General features: G+C 31.6%; 1 protein-coding gene across 1 annotated transcript in view; it reads left to right on the top strand.

The window, feature by feature from the left end:
• The first annotated feature begins 328 nt into the window (after positions 1-328).
• Positions 329-12,605, top strand: part of LOC100204890 (actin-related protein 2/3 complex subunit 5-A) — a 13,519-nt gene continuing 1,242 nt past the window's right edge. The window contains exons 1-3 of the mRNA XM_065791340.1: positions 329-523; positions 1,821-1,890; positions 2,446-2,622. Coding sequence (XP_065647412.1) covers positions 384-523; positions 1,821-1,890; positions 2,446-2,622 — 387 coding nt within the window. The 5' untranslated portion in view covers positions 329-383. The remainder of the gene's footprint in view (positions 524-1,820; positions 1,891-2,445; positions 2,623-12,605) is intronic.

The raw sequence follows: 12,605 nt of genomic DNA, 5'->3' as shown, positions 1-12,605 counted from the left end.
ATATATACATATATATATATATATATATATATATATATATATATATATATATATATATATATATATATATATATATATATATATATATATATATATATATATATATATATAGTGCTTAATGTTCTTAAAGAACAGAGCAGAAATAAAGGTTCATCAGGAAGCTTCCTAGCTTCCTGTTGAATCTGCTTAATAGAAAACAAGCTGTAGAAGTTAATTAGATAAGTTTTTATAAATTTATGTATGTATATATGTGTGTGTGTGTGTGTGTATATATATATATATATATATACATATATATATATATATATATATATATATATATATATATATATATATATATATATATAGCATAAAATTATTTTTGAACTTCAAAAACTTATAAAATGTCAAAATCATCTCAATCAACTAATTTCCGTGCTGTTGATATTGATGAATTAGATGAAGAAAGATATCAAGATGATGCTAATGATGTCCAAACACAAATTGGACCAGATGAAAATGAAATACAGAATTTACTGAATGTGTATCTTTTCATTATTTAACAATTTTTGTTTTTCCTGTTTTTAAATATATTTTTCCATATTTCTAAATAAATTTTTAGTAATTATTTCAAGATAGTTAGAAATAACTCATTATGTTGGTTAAGTTGCCCAATAAATAATCATTTAAAACATTGTAATGTTAAGTATAAACAGTTTTATTAAATTCCTAGTTTTTAGTCTACTTTTCTCTTATTTAACTGTGTAGTAAGGGAACGAAAAATTCAAATTTTAAAAAGGAAAAAAGATACAGGATAACTCTACTAATAACATCAGAGTGTAAGGTTGGAGCCTACAGCAGCTAATAAATTTTACCCCAAGCAAAACTTGATTGCTTACTTCAAGTAGTGATTGCAATACTGTTGATATGGGGAAATGGCAACACTTTTACTGAGTCCTCAACTTTACATCTTCTCAGATTTTCTTTCACTACTATTTTTTTTTTCTAGGAAGCAATATATTCAATCTATTGCAAAGTTACCATCTGTAAAGGTTGCATTACATTATTGTGTTTGTCATTTTCCTACTCCTAATTCCATTTTCTTCCACTATAAAACTTTTATTTGTTCTTGTATACTACTGTATACAAGAACTGTATAATACTGTTGTCATATTTGGGCTGGTTCTCATAATCACACCTTCTCTTTTTTTGACTTTGTATGAACAGAAAGGGCATCATTAAAAAAATGCATTTTAAATTTAGTTGGACCAGGTTTAGTTAGCAAACATGACCCTCTCTCCTATTGTCGCAATGTTGTGTTTCTTTCTCATTGCAATATACTACTACGGTCACTGCTCAAGCAAGCTATCATTACTGAAAACTAATTGTTAGATATTCACTAAAATCTAAATAATAAACTATATACAAACATATTCAAGATTAAATAGGTCAATAGTTTCAAAAACATGATTGTTGGCAAATAAATTGCAACACTAAGTACATCCTACAGAGTCATAAATATTATGATGGCAACTTTTTAAATTCATTTAAAGTTTTGGATTTGTTAGATGAAATTTAAAGTTTCAATGCAAGTTTTAAAGTTTTTTGTTGCAAAGGTTGTGTTATCAAATATTACAAGTTTTTGTTGCAAAGATTATGTAATCATTATGACTATTAATTTTCAAATAGGTTATAGTCAGAGTTTGTATTATTTTAATTATTTCTTGGAAGTCACTACATTCATCAAAGTAAATTTGCTTGAAAAAAAAATGTTTTGAAGTTATTTTATTCCATTTGTAAAATCTTAAATACTTTTTCTTTAATTATCTTGCATACTATAGAAAGAAAACAGCCGAAGCTTTAAAATTGCTACTTGAACAACCTCCATTTAATGCTGGTGCATCAGAAAAGGTAAGTATTCATAACCAAATTGTAAAAAAAATTCAGAGTAAACAAAGTTTTATTTGCGGTTTACACTTTTTACCATCTTTTGATATTCCATTATGATTTTTATAGTATTGAAGCTGTTAGAGTTTGACTGCTTTTTTTCTTAGCACAAGGTGCTAAGATTTAACCTTACAGCATCCTAGGACTGCTGTAATTAATTTTCTTTTTCCTGTATAAAAAAAATAAATAATAAATCAAGATTTTTGTACTCCAGTTATAAGGTTGATAAACGATGGGGTGAGGGTTTAAACTCTTTAAGCCTTGCTTAAAAAGCAAGCACTACATTTTTATACAGAAATCTTGATTAACTTTTAATATGTAATCAATAGTCATTTTAGTAATTGTTTATGCTTGGTTAAAAGTCTAAATTACAGAAAGAAAAAAAAATAGCAGTCTAATGTAAAAAATAAATTAATGTTTTCTAAGTATAAAAAGCAATCTTTTTTTTTTTAATCAACCTGGTTTTATGATGATTTCAAATAACACAGTTAAAATTACATCTACTATTTATAATTTCAGGCTCGTGTCTTTCAGCTAATGGCTCGAGTTCTCTCTCAAACCAAGTCTACTGAAATTGATAGCATTGTACAACAATTATCACAGACACAGGTTGATACCTTACTTAAATACATTTACAAAGGATTCAATGAACCTACAGATAGTTTATGTGGAGTTTTGCTAAACTGGCATGAAAAGGTTACAATTTATCTTTTTGCATTATTATTGACATTAATGAGGTGAGAATATATAACTTTTTTTTCTAGTTTAAAAGGAGTTTTGCTAATATTATGTTAGAGGATGTTTAAAGTTGTTAATAGCTTTAATCATTCTCTAACAAACTTTCTAACATAGTCTCAAACATAGTAAAAAATGTTCGTTTTCATAGTGTCATTTGCCATTATAATTGACAATGTTGTCCATCAATCTAATTACAATTGTAAGTACAACACAAGTTGGTAAAAAGTCAAGTTTAAATTAAGGGTTAACAATTAGGAAAAAAAGAGTCATTAAAAGAATATCACAGTTTTAAAATTTTGTCTTTTTTGCCGACTAAATATTATGATAAGAAAATGCTCAATAAATATGTAAAATTATAATTCACAACATTTCTAAATTTAATTATCACAAATATCTTCGTTGTACCCATTTGTGCTTCTTAGAATTTTTTGCTATTGTAATCAAAAACACAATTCAACAGCTGTTTGGAATAATCTGGATGAGACATAATCCTTTTGAATCTTTGCCAATGAGGCTTGAAGTTTGAATGGAGTGCCTCTGTTGCTTGCTCACTGTAAATTCCAAGACCAGTTTTATGGTGCTTTACAAATTGTGGAACATGGTAAAAGATAGCATGAACTTTTGGTGTGACAGAAACAGTCAACTTTAAATGATTGCTCTTAAATTCTTGAATCTTTTTTTCAAAGTCTGGAGAGAGTGAGCATCCAAAACAAGAATTAACAACCTGGAGAAACAAATGTAGAATATGGCAGATGGATGATGCTTCAAATGCCTTATCAGCCACAATTATCTGCTTCAGAGTGTCAATTTTTTTCAGCAACTTCACGCAATCATTGCCATTGAAGTGACCACCATGGTATGGCTGTAATGGTAAATGTATTGAAGTCAACCATTCTTTTGCTTTTTTGCAAAACTTGATCCAAGTGCTTAATAAGATGGCTAACAACGCCAAGAAGAAAATGAAGTTCCATTGGAGGAATAGCTTCTAAGATTAGCTTTTCATCTGGTAATTGAAGTATTGGTGGATGAACAGCATTCTCAACTTCTTTTGATTTCTTTAGATAAGCACCAGACAAAATAAACTTTTGATGTTGCTTTCTGATTGTTCCAAATGTTCTGAGTTGGCCACAGTTGCTCAAATATGTCCACTCTATGTTGCACCAGCAGCAAGGATGCTTGTTACTGTGAGACTGAATTCGACAGATAATATTTGCAAGCTTCATGTCACATGACAGAATCAATTTTTCAATTAATTCATTAACTTGCATTAGATTCAAAATCAGATATTGCCAAATGTTTCAGGGGTCTTTTCAGAGATTGCTACAATTAGTTGCTTTTTGACACCTGTGCTTTTAAAATTTTCACTTGAAGCCAACTTAATTGACTTTTTTACTGGACTTTGTTGTTCTGTTTGGTGTTCAGAAATTAGACTCAAACTAGCTTTGAAAAAGGACCCTCCACCATCGAGGCAGAGTTTTACAGTGTCCAAGCTCATCAAATCTTTTAAAACTGTGATGTTTTTCTTCAGGGTTTTAAAATTGATACAATGAGCAATGTCAAGAACCTCATTAGAATCTGGCAATTTTACATTGGTAGCAATGAAAAAATCTTTTCGACTAGATCCTGCTGATGCAAATTTCTGTTGAAAATTTGGCTCACGAAGGCGAGCTGGACTAATTTGGTTTATAAAAGATCCAAGTTTTTTGATTTTATTGTTAAAGCCCAGTACTCTGCTGAATATTAACCATATTTGTTGTTGTCAAAGGACCTTGAAAGAGTGAATGAGCTGCAGATGTTCCTGAGGAAAGAAAACAAAATCAGTTACTTCACATAAAAATTGTATTGCTCAGAATGTACAGTATAATAAAATAACTAACCTTTTCTTATTCGAAGAGGTTTGTCATGAGCTTGACCAAGACAAATTGTTCTGCCCGGAGATGCTTCTTTCGATGCAATGACAGATGAAGCAACTTGTTCTGCACCCACAGAATCTTCCAATGCAAATTGATATAAGTTTGCATGGCGAGTTGTATCACTGCAATTGTAAGAAATTCCACGAGCAATGATAGACAAGCATTTTGTGCATCGTTTTTCAACTGACTTTCTTTCTTCTTGCAAAGATTTTGATGCAAGACCCTTTTCAAATGGATGCTTTTCTTTGCCTTTCACTTCCCCAATTTGACAAATAATGCAATCACAACATGTTGTAAGTCTTGTCAATGGCTTCACAACAATGGAAACAAAACTGTAGAGTTGTATTGCCGTCTAAGCATTAGCTCCATCACCCAATTTTTTCAGGTTTGAACGGCATGTAACTAAAAGTTCACATCTGATGAAATCAAGCAATGAATCTCAGAAATAAAATGTTTTGAAATTTCTCTGTCGCTTTTCTTCATACAAATAACACACACTGTCCTTCTGCATCATCATGGTGTTTGAAAAATGTAGGCATTTTTATTTTTTCTAAAAATAGCTAAAAATAACAATGATTTCAATACATATGCATTACTATTTTTATTTAGTTTGTAAGTGTAATATTTTTTAGTGTAATATAAAGAAAGGAAGTCATGTTGATATTTGTTACTTTTATTTACATATTAACTTTAGTTTGTATATTAAATATATTAAAATTAATTATATACTATTAAACGGTTTATAGTTTCTAGTATCATGACTATCATAAGTTTAGTGCTACATCTTTTTTTTTTTTTTTTTAATTGACCTCCCCAAGGCAAAGAAGGCCACTACAGGCTACTTGTGGTTATAACCCTCTGCCAGCTCTATAACTCCAAAACACAAACCTTGGCGAACAAGGCTGCTGCGCGGAGGAACAAGTTGAGAGCGGTACTTCCAGGGACGTGGTGGGAATCAAACTCGGAACCTCTCGCATATGAAGCGAGCGCTCTACCACTACACCACTAGCGCATTTTTATTTCGTTTATGTGCAAATTCTTTGTGCTGAATTTGTCTCCAAGGAAATAGTTTTGCAATCAATTATGATTGTCTGAAGAGAGTGACAAATATTGGTCCGGAGGGAATTATTTGTGTAGCAATTACTAATAATTATTTAAAGAGAATATTCTAAATGACTATCCAAAGGGAATTGGTTGCGTCGCAATCGGTATGGTAATCGAGTATGGTAAAAAAACGATCTATTTTTGCTAACAAATATTTGTAAAGTATCAAAAAAAATTAAAAAAATGCAAAGCTAAATATCTCTCTTGAATTTTAGTCCAGGGTTTTAAAATTTATTGTTTTGGAGTCCCCAATATATATAGAATCAACCCTCAAAATGGCAATTTTGGGATATTTAGTCGGCAAAAAAGTCAAAATTTTCTAACCGTGATATGCTGAGGTTTTTGCATTATTATATTTATATTTTACTACTGTTTGAGAATTATGAATTTCTTAAAAGCTCCCTTGACAATTACTTATAATTACAAAATCGTTAATAGTTACTTTCTAGTCATTAAAGTCTAAAGATTCCTAACGTGACAACCAACTTATTAATTGTCATTCTAAACATAAAAGTCATTTTTGTTATTTATCACTTTTGATCAATAAAGCACATTAAGAAATTTATTTAAATTCTGAAGGAGTAGGGGAGGCAAAAGTGTGCATTATGACATGGATATACACAATCCGCAGTTTCCACGTCAATTGACTAGTTGTTTTGGTTTGGTACAATACTTGGGGTCCACGACTGATCACATTTTGTCTCTTGCACAACACACAATACACATACTTTAGGTAGACCCAAAGTCATATGATACAAGAATGCCAGAGTTGATCCATTCATTTCTTTCTTTCAAGTAATTACACCTGTAATCAATAACATCTATCTTCACAGATGGTTATTGATTGCAGGCACTTTAGTTCAGCTCTATGATGCTGTCCAAATTGAATGAGAAAAGTTTATCTTTTATGATTACCAAATCTATCTTTAGTTAATGTCATTGATTTCCAATTTGAATAATATTTCAACTAATAGCTGTACAGTAGGGTGTCCCAAAAAACAACATTTTTGAAAAAAATATGCAGAGAGCCCCTTAATGTTTTCTATCTAATACAAAAACACTAGATTTAAAATTTTTTTGAATGAAAAATATTTTAAGGGGTCCCTCAAGACCCTCGAATATTTAATGGGTCCCTAATATTTTCAAAAAAAAAGTTTTTTAAAAGTATGTCAACCTGGTACTCAAATGAAGCAAAATTATATAAAAATTTCAAAAATAATATTTAATTTGGAAAAATTTTAACTTATTTATCAAAATTGTCATAAAAATACATAAAAAATGCATTTTTTTGTTTTTTGTTAAAAAAACTTAATTTTTCATGTAATAAAACCAAAAATAACAATTTGAAATCTATATTATTTTTGAAATTTTTATATAATTTCGCTTCATTTGAGTTCCAGGTTAACATATTTTTTGAAAAATTTTTTTTTGAAAATATTAGGGACCCGTTAAATATTCGAGGGTCTTGAGGGGCCCCTTAAAATATTTTTTATGCAAAAAAATTTTTAATCTAGTGTTTTTGTATTAGATAGAACACATTAAGGGGGTCTCTGCATATATTTTTCAAAAATGTTGTTTTTTGGGACACCCTACTGTACAGTTCCTCTCAACATTTTTATGAACTTTTGACTTGTTGAAACTAGGCATCTTATTGATTCATTATGAACCACCATGATGCAGCATCCGGAATTAATTAATGCTGCTCATAGCATTATGTTAATTTTTACATTTAATGATGGCAAACATAATGATGTTGTTTCTAAGAGAATACAGGATCATTATTTTCAAATTCCTTGTTTCTTTTTTTTAAACTTTACTATGTTTAATGTCTTTAGCTTGGTGGTTACGTGAAGTCTTTAGCTTGGTGCTTATGTGAACAGATCTTGCATGTTACCTCACAGTCGTGTGCATTAGGTCCAAATTTTTCGCTATGAAAACATGTAGCTGTTTTAGTGCTGGCCAAATCTGTCTTCATTGAGAGTAACAATGTTGCTGCAGCTATCACATGATTAGAACCATCCAACTGCTATTTTTCTTGATTTATGTAAGCATTAGATTAAGTAATAGTCATATGACTGTTATGACCATATAATCCAATAATAAACTGGTCACGCATCCGGTCATCTCTATTCATAAATTTGCATCCTTCAGCAGATTTTATGATTCGCTGTATACATTTTTTCATAGTCACATTACTTGTTTTTTTTATAGTCAAAAATTCAAATCGTAGTATTAAGGATGATTTTGGTCTGAAAAGCTTCATGATGTTTTCCTCAATATCTTTATAAATTATCGGCTTATCTTCTGGGTATAAGAGCAAGAATACTTGCAAAATAAATAAATAGATAATATATAATTAAAGAAATTATTTAGTAAAATTTTTTAATTTAAAGTTTTTTTTATTTTAAAAAAGTTTTGTTTTCAGGCATTTGATTTTGTTGAATTAATTATCACCTTATAAAAGCATTCATTAAGTATGCAAAATATATATGTATATATATTGTTTGGTTTCCCTGGCTTTACTTCACTTCTTGAAATAAATAAAAAATTTTATCTGTAAATGGTTGCTAAAAACAGGGGCAACTCTGAATTTATTATTTATTAAGTATGCGTAATAAGAAACATATTATGTTACTTTCCTGGCTTCACCTCGCTTCTCAATTATTTTTTTTTTAAACATCACTTCCTACAAGGCTGTAAGCAACCACTACTAGAGTTGGAAGTTACTGGAAGATGAAGTTTTTGAAGCAAGATAACAATTAATAGGTGACTTAAAGGATTGCAAATTATATGAATAAGAAAAACAAGATTAAGGGAGCAAATTCCAAAGAACTAATGTTCTCTTCTCAAATTCCAAAGAACTGTAACTCGATGTTCGAGTAAAAAAACTAGACAAATAAGAATTTTTAGAGCACTTAAGAACAGTCACAGTAAAAGGATCAAACTTAATTGAATGACAAGTAACTCAAGAATGAATTTTAATAGATGGCACAAGAGAAACTAACTCTTTAGAGCACTGTCCATTATAGTATTTATAGAAAAGAGAAAGAGAAGCAACATGACAAAGATGTGACAATGGTTGAAGGTTGGCTACAAGGGCAGGTCTAAGTATGTTTACAATGCTTTTTTGCACCTTGTCTAAAAGAGAAAAGGCATCATTTGAAGATCTGCTCCAGATATGGCAACAGTATTCCATACAAAGACAGATTTGAGATTTATATGGCAACAGTATTCCATACGAAGACAGATTTGAGATTTATATAGAATAGAAAAAATTTATAAAGAATAGAATCTGGAGTAAGGAAGATTTAGATTGTTGTGATAATGATTAGGTGAAAAAAGTTTTATCTGAGTTAAATTTCACCAGCCATTAAGAGCCCAATGCTGTCACAGTAGTGAGATTCTTTTCAAACTCAAATGCCCCCTCCAATCAGCAAACAATGCCACCTTAGATGTGAGAATTTCTGGGAGATCGTTAATGTAAATTAAAAAAAGTATAGGGCCAAGGATAAAATCTTGAGGAACCCCTGAAGTTACAGGATATGAAGAAGAGTGCTATCCATTGAGGACAACTTTTATATTACGATTGGTAAAGAAGGATTCAAAAGTCTTAAAGATGTTACTTGATACACCATAAGAAGAGAAAAGTTTATTGCGAAGACTGAAATGCCAGACTTTATCAAAGGCTTTAGAAATATTGAGAGCGATAGCTTTAAGCTCTCTAATCTATCTAATGCATGACAAAACCTATCAGTTGTTACTGCTAACAAATCAGCAGTATAACGAGAAGATCAAAAACCATATTGATGATCAGAAAGTAAGTTATTAGGTTCAAAAAATGAGATTAAGTGTTTTTTAATTAAAGACTCAAAAACCTTGCTTATGATAGGCAGAAGACTAATGGGGCGGTAGTTAGACAAGTCAGTTCGTTCTCCAGAACTTTTGAATATAGGAATAACAGATGCTGCTTTCCAGCAGGCTGTAAGATTCTGTTAAGCACAAAACTCTGATAAGCACTTGTTAATTAGTTTTGAAAGTAAGAGTCTAAGCAGGAAATCACTTCAGATACAGAAGCAGGAGTGATACGAATGTCAAGCATTGGATCAACCTGTTTGTTGGCTATATCAGATAGGATGTGATAAGTGGAATCAAGAGATGAGGTTGATGAAATGTTCTTACCAAACAATTCAGCTTTGTCTTTAGGTGAGGTAACAAAATCTGAAGCATGCAAGAAAGGAGGAATAACAGATTTTTCCTTATTATAGACATTGTTAAAGATTCTCCAGAAGTCTCTGGAGCCTAGTTTTCGAGTTGAAATATGAGATTTTATGACCTGAGAATAACAATCTTTAGCATTAGACAAAACCTTGTTACAATTGTTTATAGCAATAGTAAACAGATATCTGTTTCTGGAAAATTGTTTTCTCGATTGATATGGAAGTAATGGTTATAATCGGAAATTGCAGCAGCACAATGAGAGGAAAACCATTCTGGCTTTAAATCATCAAGGGGGAATAAAAGATTCCATGCCAGCCTGAATCTAAAAAGTTACACCAAAGGCACATTTGTCATGATGATTCTGATGATGAAGAAAAATGAGATAATAGTTTTAGAGAGATCAAACCGTGATCAGAAGCACTTAAGGGTGAATGTGGAGAAACTAAGCACTGACTGGGATCAGAAACAAGGCATAAGCAAGTTGAAAAGTTGACTATTTGTGTTAGAGATTGAGAAAGGCAAAAGTTGTGGATGTTAACACCTGCAGAGTCACTGACACTAAAACCATGCCATTGAAAAGAGAGCGGTCTTGATATGAAGGAGAGAGATATAAAGCAAAAAGAAAGGGGATAGTCTGATGGTGCTAAATGAAATCACATTTAAAAAATAGTCTGTGGATTCAAACCTAATTTCCTGACAAAAGGCGTGAATTCTTACGTATGCATATCAAATTTCATATTTCTTCTTAAGTGAATGTATTTTGTTGGTTATAGAATTTTTTTTTCTACAATTGATTTCAAATATGATGTACTTATTTATCTTTTAAAATCGATAGTGTTCTAGAAAATTCAATTCGCAAATATTTCCATAACAAATGCGTATTAGTTCTTATATAAAATTAAACAAGGTGCTTGTTGAAATCACTGCAATTGACAAATATAACAAAAAATTATTGTGTTAAGGAAATGGCGTGAACAAGAAAAGATTGACACTTGTAAAATCCACTATTAACCTATGAACTTAACAAAGTAAAAGCATTTTTTATTAATTAAATTTTTTTTTTAAATATACAGTATTGGACAAAACATTTGCAACCAACATCGAACAATGCTAAAAAGTGTTCCTAATTTTACATTTCTTAAAAACGAAACGAACTATACTACCACAGCAAACAGTTCAGGAGTCTGGAGTCATAGCATGCCATGACATGAGCAATCAGCTGACAGGTGATAGCACACAGGCAGAATTTCGTTAAAAAGTGCCATTTTGCAGCGAACAAAACAAGTGCAACTTTTTTGGTTTGTTTCATTTTCTTAAGTCTGATCCGTGTCAACGTCACTGAAGTTTTTTAATAATTAAAGGAAGTATCAAGAAGTTTCCAGAAGCATGCAGAAGCTTCCAGAAGTTTCCAGAAGAAGCATCTGGAAGAATCCAGTAGCATCCAGAAATATCCAGAAACATTCAGAAGCATCCAGAAGCATTGAAAAGAAGCATCTAGAATCTTCCAGAACAGGTTCACACAAGTTCATTTTACTATATAAGAGACATGTAAATCGTTATGTAATTCAGTCAATATATGGAAGTCAATCAGTCAGTATTATCAAGACAGTTTATCGAAGTGAGTTTTATCAAAGTGTTTTATCGAAGAACATCAATACAAGAAGTGAAATACAACAAGTGTTTCATTACATCAATACAGTCCACATCCAACCAAGACGTTGTGTTCCACAGAGCATTATTGTATCATCACAAGGTAAATGTAACACGGTAAGCCTTGAGAACCGTGATTATTTATTTTTATTATTTTTATGACTTCAAGTGCAAAAATGGATTGGAACTAAGAAAGAAAATTATTGGCGATTACGTAAGTGGAATGTCACAAAAAAGTATTTGCGATAAATATCGCGTGAAAAAATGGACCGTATCAAGACCATGTTCCAAATATCGTTCTACGGGAAAGTTGGCAGCAGATAACAAAGGTGGAAGACCGCATTCCACCACTTCTAGAGAGGGTTCTATGATCGTCAGATCCGTCAAGAAGGATCCCTGGATATCATCAGTTGAGATACAAAAGCAATTAGAGCTGCCTGTATCGGACCGAACAATCAGACGACGTGCTGTTGAAGTCGGATTGTTTTCTCGACGCCCTGCAAAGAAACCGCTGATTTCACAATAAAACCAGAAGAAAAGACTCCTGTTTGCTACATCTCATTGACTGGAATGTGCATAAATGGCGAGCTGTCCTGTTCAGTGATGAATCGAAGTTCAACATCATTGGCAGCGATGGCATTTGCTGTGTACGTCGACAGGCCGGAAAATGCCTCGATTTACGTTACTGCCATAAGACCGTGAAGCATGGTGGAGGCAATGTAATGATCTGGGGGTGTTTTTCTGCTAACGGTCTAGGTCCAATACATCGAAACGATGGAATAATGGACCGTTTCATGTATAAAAAATATCCTGAAAGATGTTATGTTACCTCATGCTGAATGGAATATGCCAATAAAATGGGTTTTTCAGCAAGACAACGATCCGAAACACACTGCAAAAGAAGTCAAGCAGTGGTTTCAAGACAATCACCTATCGGTGATGGATTGGCCGCCTCAATCTCCGGATCTCAACCCTATCGAGAACCTGTGGGAGATCGTCAACCGCAGAATAAATTGTGAAGGTGTTCGTAATAAGGATCAACTTTTTGAACAAATC

Source organism: Hydra vulgaris, chromosome 02 (assembly GCF_038396675.1).
Source record: "Hydra vulgaris chromosome 02, alternate assembly HydraT2T_AEP".
Classification (NCBI taxonomy): domain Eukaryota; kingdom Metazoa; phylum Cnidaria; class Hydrozoa; order Anthoathecata; family Hydridae; genus Hydra; species Hydra vulgaris.
This window is presented reverse-complemented; position numbering and strand designations above follow the sequence as displayed.